A 16,609-nucleotide genomic window follows, 5' to 3' on the forward strand; every position below is an offset into this window, starting at 1 on the left:
ACATGCTATGTCCTCCACTGTGGTGCAGTAGTTACGGACCTTAGGGTTAGGGCACGGGTCATGGTAAGGGAATAGCCCTGCTAGCTATCCCCTTACCATGACCCCTGCCCTAACCCTAAGGTCCGTGACTACCACACCACAGTGGAGGACAGGCTATCTCCCACTGTGGTGCAGTAGTCACGGACCTTAGGGTTAGGGCGCGGGTCATGGTAAGGGGATAGCCCTACTAGCTCGTGTGCAGCGATATATTTACTTTATATAGTTCATATTAGTATTTTTATATATTTTGTATTAGTATATCTTTATACTATTTTATTTTATATCTAACATTTTTTATATATACAGTTTATGATAGACATATAGTCATATTCTGCATTTTATGTGATGGAATGTTTAGTTACATAGTTTTATGGCAATCAAGTATAAATCTGAATATAGTTATAAGACATGATGCAATGGCTGTCTTTCTGCTTTTCTGTTAGTTTTAATTCATTCACTACCTATTTAAGTGAAGTTGCATCTAGAGTACAATAGGATGATTTGCTAATTGATTGATTGCCTCAGCTGTTTTTCATGAAGGTGATGTTAATATATATATATATACATGAAGCAGTATTAATTGTTTTGTAAGATCTGAAGAAGTGTGCCTTGTTAGCACGCAAAAGTGCTTATCTCTTTGTTTTAAAGAAGAATAAAACCTCCTTTTATGATATTTATCGTCGTGGTCCTATCTTGCTTGTTTTATATATTATTTTTTGGTTTCTTGATTTGGACCTTTGGGCCACAACATTACCCTTTTTCTACTATTTGTCTCTGCCTTTTTGGATATCGTAGTGGCCACATGACGGACACACAACCAATAGAGTTGGACTATAATCCTATCAGAATGGATTTAAATAAGAAGTGGAATAATATTGTTGAACAACGGAATAATCACTTCTGAATTTAGAACTACAACATCTGTTGTTACCATTTACTACAGGTACAGTGGACAATATGAGTGAGTTTAATAATCTCATGAGAGAGCTTGAGAATGACTTGTATAAATTGCAAAGACTAGTATGGCAACGTTGGCATATGGAAGCCAGTTTGCACTTTCACATTATTCCCCGTGGAATGAGAGTGCTTTGTATGCCTACCTATGGCGACAGCCATCCTGAACTTTTAAAGAAATGGCAGCAGCTTAATACTGAACTTGGCAATAACTATATTAAATTTCTCATTGATTATTTTTCCCCGATAGAGACTGAATTGAATGAGAGTGTAGAGGCTTTGAATAAAGAACTACAGTCACGCTTTAAAGAGGAAATGTTTGAGGCCAAACTTGACAACAAACTTGACAACATGTATATGAATGTATGTACAGTGACAGATTACAACAAACGAAACATCGTAAATTGCAACGTGATTATAAAGATTTTGTTTCTGGTCATATATTTGTCTGGGCTAAGAATAATAATAATCCTAACAGCTATGCAAGTGTTGCTTCACATTCTATTCATACTGTCTTGTACAATGATACTACGAATGATAAACCTCTAGCGGTTGATGTCACCACTTTAAATGCAAATATTTCTACGAGTGATATTATGCATGAAGAACATGTGCCTGATACGTCATCGAGTGGAGGTTTTGAATTAACCACTCCTTCACTTGTAGACACTCCTCCACCTAACCAACAGGCTCTATTGGGTCATGTGAGTGGAAACATTTCAGGAGCCAGATCTAAGATGATAACCAATGGCATTGAATGTTTTTGCCCTACTCGATGAGAATACGTGCAGCGTCCAGAACGAGGTCCAACAGTCGAGGACTTCGGAAAAGGAAATTCTCAGGCGGGAACTTGGAAACAAGACGTCGGACAAGGAATTGAACTGCCTAACTTTTAATTTCTCAAGCTATGAGTTGACTCCTGTGGACATATCATTACTGAATAAAGGTCTTTCCTTTATTCCATCTCAAGGTAGTGACTTGAGTGAATTGTTAACTGATTTAAAAATGTTTGGGCACTCTATAACGCTAAAATTGATGTTTAAAGATAATTGCCAGGCTGACTCAAGTAATATTAACAGGCAAAACGTAAAAGCACTTTCATTCCCGGTTCACCGGTATGTGTAGAATGTTTTGTTAAGATGTGTGAAAGAGATTTCTATGAATACTTCTCCACTCAAACACGTAGATGCTTATACTTTAATTTAAATGCAGAAGAACAAGCATCTTTGTTTTTCTTTCAGAATAATATTGATCTAGCCATTAAACCAGCGGATAAGGGTGGGTGGATAGTGTTATTTAATACATGTTATTATAATAAAGCTATGATTGAAATGTTACAGGATACTAACACATATATTAATATTGATGATGAATATTTTAAAAATATTTTAAACCGCATCTATGATGATTTATATGACCTCCTTATGTGTAGACAGGTTAACCAGGAATTATATGCCTATCTTCTTGTAGAGTCTCCTCTGATTCCTTATATAAAAGGGTTACCAAAAGTTCACAAGAACATTTTTCTGCCCCCAATGCACCCTTTTGTAGCAGGAGGAGGATGGGTAACAGAGACAATGTCTATCTTTATTGAAACTAAGCTAGGACCTTTAGTGAGGGACATTCCTACTATTTTAAGGGATACCTATCAACTACTAGAGGAATTAGAACATGTGTCTGAACAGTCCCTACCAACAAATTGTCTACTAGTTACTTTAGATGTGAAGAGTCTGTTCACTTCCATCCCTAATGAATATGGAATGGAAGCCATCAGAGACATTCTGAATGAAGTTGACAGATTTAACAATGATGAACAGCTATTGATTTGTACACTGTTGGATATTGTTTTATCTAACAATGTCTTTATGTTCAAAGATAACTTGTATATACAGAAATGGGGTGTTGCTCTGGGAACCCCATGTGCAAACAGTTATGTGAACCTTGTTGTATACTTTTGGGAGAAGGCATTCTTATTTAATAGTCAACATTATTTGCACGTACTCCTATACAGACGTTTTGTGGATGATATCCTATTGATTTGGGATGGAGATGCTATTATGTTAAATGATTTTGTGAGATACTTAGAATCAATGAAAGATTCTTTGAAATTTACCATGACATGTTCTCATTTGAAGGTGGATTTCTTAGATATAGTTATCTCTCAAAATATACAGGGATGCCTATCCACTTCTCTGTATCGGAAGCCGTGTTGGAAGAATGCCGTATTACATTTCAGAAGTACGCATCCTAGGTTCGTGTTTTGTAACATTGTTGAAAGTCAATTTCACAGACTGAAGAGAATCTGTAGAGATACGTCAGATTTATACAAACAGATAGAATATGTGGAGAAATTATATTTAGAAAGAGAGTACAATAAATCTGTGATAGATAAAATGAAGGAAGCTGTCTTTATGAATACCAGTGACACAGAGATGAAAACAAAGAAAACAGGTATTTGTTATAATAGATTTAACAAGGGTACTAGGGTGACTTTCGTTACTAGATACACGAACGATAATGAGAATGTTATTAATATAATTTAAAGGAATTGGCATGTACTTACAGCTGATTCCACTGTACTAAATATTATAGGTGAGTCTTCCAGATTCAGCTATAGGAATAGTAAAAATCTTATGAGACTTTTATGTATAGATCATGGTCCTGACATTTATAAGGAATTACATAAGGATAAACAAAGTTTTGGGACATTTCCCTGTGGTCGTTGCAATATGTGTGATGTGATAACAGATATACAGTTGTTTAGTCATCCTGTTCTGGATTATAAGTTTATACCTAAATTGTATTCCAACTGTAATGATAGTAATCTCATTTATCTTGCAACTTGTGTCCTATGTCCCTGTTTCTATGTAGGTATGACATCTAGGAGACTTAAAGACATGATTTATAATCATATATATGATATTAGACGGTCTAATCAACAAAATGCACTTGCAAAACACATAGTTGCTGAGAAGAATCATCATTTTAAATTTAGAGTATTACAAATAGTAACTGTCAATAAAAGAGGAGGTGATAAAATGAATTACTTAGAATTGATAGAGCTATATTGGATATTTAAGTTATGTGCACATTTATATCCAGGTTTGAATAATTTTGTAAGTATCAAGCCAGTATTAGAAGCACGAACATGTAAATGAACTTAGATTAATAAGACTATGGAATGTATATATTTATTATTATTATTTTTGTTTTCATGAAATGCATATGTTCTGTTCATGTTTATACATGAATTGAAAGTATTTATTCATTGAACATATATATTATTAATAAATGTCATGAAGTGGTCTATGTATGGCTGTAGAATTTCTCATGTACAGCCATATATTTACTTTATATAGTTCATATTAGTATTTTTATATATTTTGTATTAGTATATCTTTATACTATTTTATTTTATATCTAACATTTTTTATATATACAGTTTATGATAGACATATAGTCATATTCTACATTTTATGTGATGGAATGTTTAGTTACATAGTTTTATGGCAATCAAGTATAAACCTGAATATAGTTATAAGACATGATGCAATGGCTGTCTTTCTGCTTTTCTGTTAGTTTTAATTCATTCACTACTATTTAAGTGACGTTGCATCTAGAGTACAATAGGATGATTTGCTAATTGATTGATTGCCTCAGGTGTTTTTCATGAAGGTGATGTTAGTTTATATATACATGAAGCAGTATTAATTGTTTTGTAAGATCTGAAGAAGCGTGCCTTGTTAGCACGCAAAAGCGCTTATCTCTTTGTTTTAAAGAAGAATAAAACCTCCTTTTATGATATTTATCATGGTGGTCCTATCTTGCTTGTTTTATATACTCGCAATTTCAATAAATTACTCTTTTCTAAACTTAATATATCTTCAAACTATATATATATATATATATATATATATATATATAGGTCTACTGCTTTTCATCGAATACCACGTATTTGAAAAAGAGCAGTAGACAGCTCAGTTACGAGAAAGTGCACTTATTCAAAAGTGCACTTTCGCAAACTCAGCTTCTACTAATGGATCGCACCACAGTGGATGACAGCAGGAAAACATGCTATGTCCTCCACTGTGGTGCGGTAGTTATGGACCTTAGGGTTAGGGCATGGCCCTACCATCCCCTTACCATGACCCGTGCCCTAACCCTAAGGTCGGTGACTACAGCACCACAGTGGAGGACAGGCTATCCTCCACTGTGGTGCGGTAGTCACGGACCTTAGGGTTAGGGTGCGGGTCACGGTAAGGGGATAGCCCTACTAGTTATCCCCTTACCATGACCCGCACCCTAACCCTAAGGTCCGTAACTACTGCACTAAAATCAGTAGTAGCCCATTTGCTGAAGCGGATTTCGCGAAATTGCACTTTCGTGTAACCCAGGGTATACTGTGTGAGTTCAAAGAAGTGTATTTTCAAACTTGTACAGTAGACCCATATATATATATATATATATATATATATATATATATATATATATATATATATATATTCTGATAACAAGAACGAATTCACTTAACGTAATTCAGTCATGTAACATCTCTTTATAACCCCCCCCCCCCGCTACTAGCCTTCCTTTATCAAGACAAGCTTTACATTATGATCTAGTACTCAAACATCCATCACAATAACATTCCTTATCCACCCTAAACCTCTCTTCTGGCAGCAATGTACAGTGTTTGCATTGAACATTGTTATGTTTTGTGTTTTTAACTCAGACTTAATACTGTGCATATGTGTGTATACAAAGCATGCTTATGTTATATTAGATTTTAACACTAGGCAACTGTCTTGATTATGATGTACTTTCTCTTTAGTATATGAAAATAGCCAATGCTGTATTATTTTTACCTTCCCTTTACTGTTACTGCAATATTTTTTTATACTCTGCTGCATCAGAGAAAAGGGTCCACAATGGATCAGTCATCTACCCTGGTCAACAATCATACATATAGAAATTGGTCTGTTTTGGGTAAATGTGTTTTCAAGGATTTACAGAAAGAAAGCAAATGCCTATGATTTTGTAGTTTTTACAGAGAATCCCATAAAGAGGGGGTGATTTTTATAGAAAGCATCATGATATTAAAATAATAATTTCTTTTATGGCACTTTTTTTTACATAGGTGGAATTTGAAGATGCATCGCAGCTTACTGTGAAGAGAGAGGATATTTATGCACTGGATGAAGAACTTCCAAAGAGGGTTAAAGCACGCCTGGTAAGAATATTAGAATCTGTATACTTTGTTTTACACTCATCTTATAAACTATATTTTAGTATATTATAATTATGGAGTTCAGCAAATGCCATTCAGGATTCTTAACTGCTGTTCTTTCCTTTTGTATGGTACCTCCTCATGCAGCAGTTATTAGGGCACCTGTCAGCTGAAGTGCAAGTAGTGAGGCAGTAATATTACTTTCCTCAAATTGTGCTGAAAACATATGCAACGTACGGGAAAAATGATTAAGTTAAGGTGCAAACTCCAACAGGTGCAGCCATTCTGATATTTTAATCTAATGCTTTTATGTTTGGAAGGACAGAACACTTCAACTTTGAGTGTGGCTACTCTGTGTAATCTCAATATTTGAAGTCCCTTCCTCATGCTAAAAGAAATGCCTCAAGAGGCTCTGTAGTATGTAGAAGAAACACCAGACTTGTACTGCTTAATACTGCCCAACAGTACAGTACAGAACGGTCTCAATGACACCTAATTAGTTTGCTTCAGACTACTGTATTATACTGGTTCCATCTAAAGTTAACAACCTCAACAACCAATGTTAATCACATAGTATGAACAACCACCTTTAGTTACATATTTTCATCAAGGAGTTATAACATTCCAAGTTATATATAGATTGAAATCTGCCTTTGCTCAAATGTGCCTGTATGGCAAATAAAACATAGATTCTGATTGAATTTAAGGACTGCTTGAACCACCTAGTTTGCTTATTAATTCCAGGTTTCCTTCCAAGTTTTTAAAAAAGGTCTATCAGATTCTTTAACAAGGCACTTATAGGAAGCTACAGCACAGTTTGAGTCACTGTGTTTATTTGTATCTAATTAATAATAAACAGTCACAGTGAAAGCTTGACTGACGCTTTGCAAAGTGAATGCAAAATAATGTAACACATGCAGAGATTTCCTCTCTCTGAAGGTGATACATGGTCTACAAGTGGCAGTAGCCAAGGTCCAGAGGCTGGCTCAAAAGTAATCATATATTTCTATGGAGAATTATTTATTTATTTATTGGCATTTCTTTACTGGGAAAGTTCACTGGGCCAAAAGAGCCCATTTTCAGTGGAGGCCCGGGGAGGAAAAGCTCCACAATGCTGTTACTAAAGCAGTTAGTAGATACAAACTATTATACAAAAACAGAATAAGATGCATGCAACATACAGTTTGTACAGATTAATGCAGTGTAAGGCAGACGTAGTAACTTAAGCAAGCATATTGCTGTACATTTAAAGGAACATATAATGGTTAAAACAGTCCTATTGCTTTGCTTTTCAATGTGCTCTAAGAGTATCAGCCAGAACAGTGGTGATTGGCAGTGTGTATTGAATTAGTCTGATAGTTAGGCATATATAGATGTCGTGTATCTTATACATGTTTTAATTAGTGGCAAAGGATAGATTAGAAGGGGTGAAGATTTAACTAAGGGTGATATGACTTAAGGTGTGGTGTATCAGGTTATGGAGGGATGAGAATTGAGGCATCTGCATTGTCATAGAGTGGAGAGGTGTTGTTGCAGGGATATTTTGAAGGAGAAGATATTACTGGAGGTCCTGATAGCTAGAGAGAGCATTCCATACTTTGGCAATAGAGAAAGAGTAGAGCATGTGACCAGCTGGGAGTTTTGGTTTGTCTACTTGGAGGGGAAGTTGATTTTTAGATCTAAGTGGTCTATTTATGTGATAATGAGTTAAATGGAAGAAAGGACTGTGCTGTCTAATGGTTTGTAAATTATTTTGTGTGCTGTGATTAATTGTAAGTAGGTTAGGTAATGTGGAAGTTTGAGAGTGTTAAGCAATTGTAGGAGGATGCAGTGATGGGAAGAGTATTCTGCACTGCTTGCAAACTTGGCAATCTTATTGTAACAGGATTCAAGTTTGGTTTTAGGGAGGGCAGCATATTGGTAAGGAGAGGAGCACCATACAGAAGAGAATGTAGGAGAAATGTTAAGGCAAGAGTTTGCTTTGCAGAGCAGTTAAGAAAGTGTTTGTCTATAGAGGATGAATAATTTTATTGTGTTTTTTGATATTGTTATGGACATGGACAAATGTCAGGTTTTCATCCAAAATAACTCCTACTAATTTAGTGTGTTAGACAGCCTATGTAAAGGTGGTGTTATGAGAATGAATGATGAAATCTGTCTTGTTTACAGAGAGGTTTTCCTTGGGAGTAAATAATAGTAATTTGGTTTTATTGGGGTTTAGGGCAAGATAATTATTGGCCATCCAAATTTCAGTAGCAGTAAAGGCATCCTGGGTTATTTGCAGACGTTCTGGTGTCGATTTGGCAGAGCAAATAATGGTTGAATTGTCTGCATATTGTACTACTGATCCATTATTAAGAATGGAGTTAAAATATTTTAGAAAAATATCACCAAAAAAGCCACAAAGGAATTCCAGAGACAAGGCAGAATAAAAATGTAATTTTATATTACAACCACACAAAATGTAAGCACTTTCGAACAAATTTCTTCTTCAGACAAAAGCTGCACATCACAAAACACTCTATTTAAAACAAGAACTGATACAGCACAGCCAATTAAATTCAAGTTGTCATTACTTATGCAGATCTTTAGATTTAAGTATAGGCTTTAAAGAGACCTTGCTATTAAGTCCAGGTTTTCTATCAGCACAAAATCTAAGAATCCAGTGAAGCTCTCTTTCTTCAGTGAAGTTCTTTAAATCACCTCCCCGTGGTCCCTTGTATATCATCTCAACTGTTTTGAACAAAAAAGTATGCGCAAAGTTAGACTCCTGGACATGTTTCGCTAAAGCATTAGCAAGATCACTTCTAATAGCATAATTGTATTCACATATTCTTTCATATAACATTCTGTTGGTTTTACCTATATAGAAATTTTCACGTACTGTGCATGTAGCTAGATATATTATATTACTGGTCTTACAATTTGCATGCACCTTAAATGTAAACCTTTTTCTAGAAACTGGATGCTCAAATGAATTTGAAGTATCGATAAAAGGGCAATATTTACAGTTACCACATGGGTAGGTGCCAGATTTTTCATGCTCGGAATAGGTGTTGGTCCTAGAATCTGTATAACACAGCCGCAGTTTAAGTGACTTCATGTTCTGTTACCTGTAATGTTTCCTGTTATGAAATAGTGTTTCTGGATGTATGTATCCAGAGAAATATTTCTGGTAATCTTATTACTAGGCTATATAGAAAACCTTGTAGGAAAAATACAGTACTTCAATGTAATAGTATGCACCCGCCACATATCTGTAAAAATATTTTAAAAGGGCAGAGTGTAAGAATTTCACGCCTGAATAACACTGAAGAAGATTTTTAGGAGGATCTTAAGACTCTATCTACTGATTTTTTTGGAGAGAGGGTACAAAAGGAATGAAGTTGAAGGAATGATCAGAGATTTGAAGGATTTAAGGACTTCTTCAGCTACACTTTATTTTTCAGATTCTAGAAGTAATAGTAATGAATTGGTTTCTGATTCAAGATTTAGAAGGTACATATCAGTTGTATTGTCCTATGCAAGTGATTTTAAACAGATACGCAGTGTGATCCAGTCCAGTTGGGATATTCTAACCACTAGTGATCAGATAAAGGGAATAGTAGGTGAAAAAATGCCGTTTAGGTATAAGAACATGAAGTCAGTTAAACAGCAGCTGTGTTATACAGATTCTAGGACCAACACCTATTCCGAGCATGAAACATCTGGCACCTACCCATGTGGTATCTGTAAATATTGCCCTTTTATCGATACTTCAAATTCATTTGAGCATCCAGTTTCTAGAAAAAGGTTTACGTTTAAGGTGCATGCATATTGTAAGACCAGTAATGTAATATATCTAGCAATATACACAGTATGTGAAAATTTCTGTATAGGTAAAACCAGTAGAATGTTATATGAAGGAATACATGAACACAGTTATGCTATTAGGAGAAGTGATATTGCTAATGCTTTAGCGAAACATGTCCATGAGTCCAACTTTGCACATACTTTTTTGTTCAAAGCAGTTGAGATGATATACAAGGGACCACAGGGAGGTGATTTAAAGAACTTCACCGAAGAAAGAGAGCTTCACTGGATTCTTAGATTTTGTACTGATAGGAAACCTGGACTTAATGACAAGGTCTCTTTAAAGCCTATACTTAAATCTAAAGATTTGCATAAGTATTGACAACTTGAATTTAACTGGCTGTGCTATATCAGCTCTTGCTTTAAATAGAGTGTTTTGTGATGTAGAGCTTTTGACTGAGGAAGAACTTTGTTCGAAAGGGCTTACATTATGTGTGGTTGTAGTATTAAATTCCGTTTTTATTCTGCCTTGTCTCTGGAATTCCTTTGTGGCTTTTTTGGTTATATATTTCGATTTTAAGGAATCCAGCTTTTGCCCATTGGAGGTATATTTTATTCTACTATTTTAGAAAAATACTGAGAAGAAGAGGTCCTAAGATGGAGCCTTGGGGAACACGTGGAAGACTCAAGAAATTGAGAGAAAGAGTTGAACTATCTAGTAGATTGCTATCTGTTTTTTAGATAGTTAGTGAACTAGTTTATAGTTGGGGGAAGATACCTAGATTGGAGAGTTTAGTGAAGAGTAGAGGGTCGGAGACTATATCAAAAGCTTTTGAGAGGTTGGGAAAGAGTAAAATACAAATTTACTAGCATTTTGAGCTTGATTGATCGTGTCCATGAAGTAAATAAGAGCGGTAGTCATGCTGTGGCCTGGTCTAAATCCATGTTGAGCTGGGGAGAGGAGTTTGTTTAGGAGTAGATAATTTAGAAGTTGATTATGGATACATTTCTCCCAGAGTTTAGGGGGGGGAATTGCAGTAAGTCGAAAATTAGAGATATCTGTATTGTTACCACCTTTGTGGAGGGTAAGAACGAATGCTTTTTTCCAGATAGTAGGTACATAGAACTCTTGGAGAGATCTATTCAGAAGTATGCTGATGGGATAAGCAATGGATCTAGCCGACATTTGGAGGTATTCTGGGGGTAAGTTATCAGGGGTGCTGGAGCCAGGTGTCAGTTTAAGGAGTAGTTCTGTTATAGTAGCAATGGGTATGGAGGAGAATGAAAATGTAGGTGGAGAGGGGTAATAGTGTTCTGTGAAGAAAGTGTTAGTGGATGGAAGTTAGTGTTAGACTTAGTTTGGAGAATGGTAGTGGTAAGGTTGGATATTGTGTCGATGAAATATGAGTTGAAGATTATTTCACTAGGTGTTTTCTCACGGATTGGGTAGGGGTTGTTTTTGGTACCAGAGTTAAGTAGAAATGAGATAGAGTTCCAAAATTTCTTTGGATTTTGTTTATAGTTTTTTTGGAGGCTTAGATAATATTCTTTGTCTGTCAATGATGACTAGGGGCTTTATGTTGCAGTTTGATAGTCAAATAAATGTTCTGCCATCTTTGTTTTAAGTACTCGTGTAGGTCCTTTATGCAGTTTTCTACAACAACAGGTAACTGAGCAAATCAGAAATGTGCTATTATATTTAATGAATTAATGTATACTTTCTGCCTTTATTCAAATTCAGATTCAGATTTAATTGCTTGTAACCTAAGCACTTGCACAATAATTCACAAAATAAAATTAAAAAAAAATAGAGAATATGAAGGTGACAAATGCACAATACCAGAATACAGTTCAGTACTAGCATGAGTATAGGTTCATAGGTTAATACTAAGCTAACTGCTCTTACGAGCCATTTTAAGCCTAGCCAGTTATCCCTTGTGAGACTCAAATCCTGCACCTTGTGTTTGTAAGGCAAACACCTTAACCATTAGGTCACCCTCCCAACCCAAGTATTTTATATTTGTCACCATTTTACATTTCGAAAGGAGGCTGCAATGAAAACAGCCAATAGTGTGACATCTTTTTTTCATGAAACAGTCTCTGATTATTGAAAACAAATCACTAGCATTATTGCAGTCCCCAAAATTACACACAGGGTAATTAAGCAATGGACCTTCTTATTTTATATCTAAATTTGGGAACCACCACTCTTCTTAATCACATCTTTAATATTTGCTGTTTTACATTTCGAACCCATTGCCTGATGACCATCAGACCCTGTCTCAGTCAGCTGGCCTTTTTGTTTCCCATACACTGGAGCAAGAACTGAGTGAAAGGGGCCACCATTAAAGGAGTTATCAAGGACTGTTTGCATTTTTGATTCTTGTGGCCCTTACCCACCTAAGTGTATCCATTAACATGCCCAAGGTTTGGCATGCAGTGAGCATCAGTGGGGCATAGAAGTCATATCAGCAAGTGATGTAATCCCCTCATGATAGCACCCCTCCATGAAGCCAGTCAGTCACAGAAATATGTGCCACTGGTATGCACTCTCATGGGTACAGCTGGTATGCAATCCCACACCCTTCTTTCTGCACAAAGATGAGCCTGCAAAGCCTTGTCACTCCTGTCCTCTTCCAAGCCTGCTCCAACAGACATCTGGGATGCTAAACAAACTTGGGTTACATGGGTTGTAATTAGGTTATTATTTTTCCATGCCAAGAGAGCTGGGTGTTATGTTTGAAGTCCTTCCTTATCACTGTTGCAGTATTTTTCGCTTATGGGATAGCCTATGGAGGATAGCTGAACATCCAACAGAATACCAAAACCTTTACACCTTACAGGTGACATATGCCAGTCCCAACCCATTCTTTGTATTCAGTCTGCAAGCTGTTCACTGAGTTGGTTCAACTGCTGAGCCTTCTAAAGATAACTGCCCTGTCAGGGTCTCTTCCTTCCTTTTTGTCTTCTTTTTTCCTGTAGTTTACATGGCATCCAGGAAAGAAAAATGTAAGTGTGGGAGGCAGATCCCCCATAAAGATAGACACGAGAAGCATCTTTTTTGTTTTGGTGCTACACACAACCATATACGTTATGAGATTTGTCAGGCATTTTTCCCTAAGACACTCCACAGTCACCTGTTGTCTCTTCATTTATTTGGAGAACCAGCAGTTGAAGTTTTTGGCTCAGGGTACTATGACTGAATCCATCCGTCCTGACATTCAGCTGCCACTTAAGAAGAAAGCCAAAAAAGCACTTACTGACCCTGCTGCTGCCCAGCTTCCACTAGATGTCTCCAGTGGCAGAATGTAGAACCCAAGGACCATTCACTGCCAACATCAGCTCCCTCTGCTGTGATCCTGTTGGTGTCCAACAGAGAGCTGTCTACCTGCACGTCTGCTGAGGCTGCATCTACGTCTAGTGCAGATATGGAAGGGGAACCACGACTGATTATATCAGAGGGGCCTAGGGTGATTCCCCAAATACTTGTTAAAAAAAAAAAAAAAAAGAAGCAGAAGACTAGGTATATGGTGGATCCTGTGGCTAAGGATCCCCACAAAGAATGGCAGGATTTTACTCAATGACTTTTCAATGTTCTAAAGCCCCCTCAAGGATTACCTATTCCTGTTTCTGTTACCTGGTCTTCCACTCCTTCCAGACATCCTAGGGACTCAGATTTGTCTGATGAAGAGTAAGTCTCTGGTGAGGAGTCACTGGCTTACTGTCTTCAGATCCAGTCTTGCCCTAGGTTCTTAAGAAGGGGATTCACTTTCTCCTGACTCCTTTATCAAAGAATTGTCCTTTGGGGATATGGTGGTTTGTATGAAGGAACATTTTAAATGGGATTTTTCCCAGGATTATTATGTTCAAAAAAGATACTGAACTCTTACAAATAGATTCTCCTTGGCCTTCTGCAGTCCCTCCAGTGCTGGATGCCCTTTTGGATACTTTCACTGCAGCCTCTCAGGCCCCTGATTCTCAGCCTCTTGCCCTTAATAAGCCAGGCAGGTTCTATAAAGATCCTGAAGCTCAAATGTTTTTGTATAAAAGCCCTTCCTCTGATCCTACTGTTATTTTTGTGGCCACTAATAAACCAGCCGAGTTGCAGCCCTATTCTAAGTGTTTACGTCTGATAATGACAGCCATGCCATGGACAGGTACAGTTAAAAAAAAGTATATACCTCTGCTACCTTAGCTTTCAGGGCTATTATTACCAGACCCATATGACTAGGTATGTCCTCGCTCTTCAATCCAAATCTGGGGCCATTCTGGTTGGTATGCCTGATTCATAGGGTAAGTCTTCTACCATTTCCCTTTTGAGCTGTGCTTCTCACGAGGCTTGTCATTCCACTAAATACAGTTATGACACTGCTGCTGATGCATCCTGTAAGGCAGCTGCATCTAGATCTGTAATGAGGAGTTATTCTTGGTTGCACCTTCAGGCTCTGCCTGACGACTTCAAGGCCAAATTATTAGAATTTCCCATTAGAATCTCTTTAGCACTGCTGCTTCTCAGTTGTTTAATTCTGTTTAGGATAAGGGTACATTTCTTGCAGGATCTGAAACAAATCGTTGTCTCTTCTGCTTCCAAGTTTCAGAGAAATCAGTCTAAACCTTTTTTGTCCGTAGGAAGCCTAGACAGCCTTATAGAGGCAAGACTGCTTCTAGGAGAGTTTTTCTGGACAAGCATTTGCATGGTTTTAAGGGCTAGAAGCCTCCTTTCTGTGACAAATATTGTTCTATGTGACATTTAGCCACTCCTATCCCTTGGCCAGATTCCTCTGTCCCTGAAGTTGGCTCTTTCTTTTCCTGAATGGCAACAGATAACCACTAATGGTTGGGTGCTTTCCATTATCCAAATGGTTATTTTATGGTCTGGAAGTCCCTTCCTCAGTTCTCAGGACATCCTCAACCTCCTCCTTATCAGTTCCCACATTTTCCTTTGGTACTTCAGGAACTGGTTGCACAGCAAATATTCCAGCCTGTCCCCTTTCCTCAAGAGGGAATGGGTTTTTATTCCAGGATGTTTCTGGTTCCTAGGAAGGAGACCTACTCTAGACTTGTTATTTCTCAACACCTTTTCCAAGGTTCCCTCCTTCAGGATGTTGTCTCTTCAGACATTTTTTTCCTCTGTTGTTTCCACAAGCTTTTATTGTATCCCTAGATTTGAAGGACACTTACCTCCACATTCCTATTGACCCTGTCTTCAGGAAGTTTGTATGTTTCTCTTTCTTCCTCTCATCATCAGATCTCTGCTTTGTGCTTTAGTATTTCTACTTCTGTGAGGGTCTTCACCAAATGTCTGTCACCGGGTAGCCTTTTGTGGACTTCAGGGGATTCAAATATTCCCTTACTTGGATGATTTTTTGATTCAAGCCCCTCTCTGAGCAGCTCCTGCTTCACGATCTTCACTTTACTATGCTTCTTCAATGCAGTATGGGGTTCACCTTCATTCTCAAAAAGTCTGTGTTGACTTCTTCTCAGGACCAAGTGTTCCTGCGTTGCAGGATTCAGATCATTCCAGTGATGGCTTGCTTCCCAAGGTCCTTTCTTTGACTGCTTATTTCCAGTCCCTTCTACCCTTTCATTCAAGGGAATTTCTCAAAGATGTAGAGTACATGGCATCTACCATTCCCGTGGTTCTGTTTGCCAAATTCCACATGAGGAAATTTCAGTGGTATCTCAAGACTGTTTCTCTCCAGCACTGCCATCCTCTGGAGTATCTGGTTCCTCTCTTGCTTTGTCTCAATAAATATCATACTTCTCTGAATCCAGTTCTGACTTTTCAGGTTCCTCACCCTACTCCTGAGCTGTGCACTGATGTTTCTTATCAAAGTGGGTGGGTGAGTCTCCTCCAACAATCTCAAAGTCCAAGGTCTTTGGCCACATCAACATCAAGGAGATAAGGACTCTACTTTTAGCTCTCCAAGCCCTTTACTCCCTTTGGGTTCATAGGACTCTAAGGATTTTTACAGACAATACTGCAGTCATGTGGTACATCAAAAAACAAGGTGAACAAAATCTTATCTTCTTTACAGGCTGACTCTTCTGGTTTATAGGTTCACAGGAGATTCATAGGTAGGTACTAGGCTATCGGCCCTGGGGCCTATACAAGCCCAGCCAAAAAGGTACCCTGGCTTTTGCCACCCAAGAAAATTGTTTTCCTGTGCCACTGTCGAGCAGAGCTACAGAGGTGATCCCCAGGGTGAATTTCCTATTTCCATCCAATCATCAAGATTTTTCTTGAAGAGTGCTAATGAGTAGCTTTGTTTGATATAGATAGGTAGTTTATTCCAGAGTATAAGTCTCTGGGACAGGAATCTATCTCTCCAGCATGTTCTGTTTATTGTGGTGACAAGGTTTAGGTCCATAGAGTGTGTAGCTCGGAGGGATTGGGATTTCTTTAAGTGGAGCATGTCCAACAGCTCTGGGTTTGACATAGCTTTGTATGTTAGGCAGAGATCACCTCTGAGTAGGCGATATGCGACGGAGTAAAGCTGGAGTTTTTTGAGACAGTCTGCGTAGGGCATCTGTTTGAGGCCGGTAATCCTCTTTGTGAGGTATTTCTGTGGCCTTTCCAGTTGTTGTAGATGTCTTGTG

General features: G+C 37.6%; 1 protein-coding gene across 6 annotated transcripts in view; it reads left to right on the forward strand.

Moving 5' to 3' along the window:
- KDM4C (lysine demethylase 4C) overlaps positions 1 to 16,609 on the forward strand; it is a 3,520,425-nt gene that overhangs the window by 3,370,751 nt on the left and 133,065 nt on the right. For all 6 annotated transcript variants that reach the window (XM_044061093.1, XM_044061091.1, XM_044061094.1 and 3 more), the window contains one exon: positions 6,128 to 6,220. In XM_044061093.1, coding sequence (XP_043917028.1) covers positions 6,128 to 6,220 — 93 coding nt within the window. The remainder of the gene's footprint in view (positions 1 to 6,127; positions 6,221 to 16,609) is intronic.

Source organism: Protopterus annectens, chromosome 2.part0 (assembly GCF_019279795.1).
Source record: "Protopterus annectens isolate FY-2018-M chromosome 2.part0, PAN1.0, whole genome shotgun sequence".
Taxonomy (NCBI): domain Eukaryota; kingdom Metazoa; phylum Chordata; order Ceratodontiformes; family Protopteridae; genus Protopterus; species Protopterus annectens.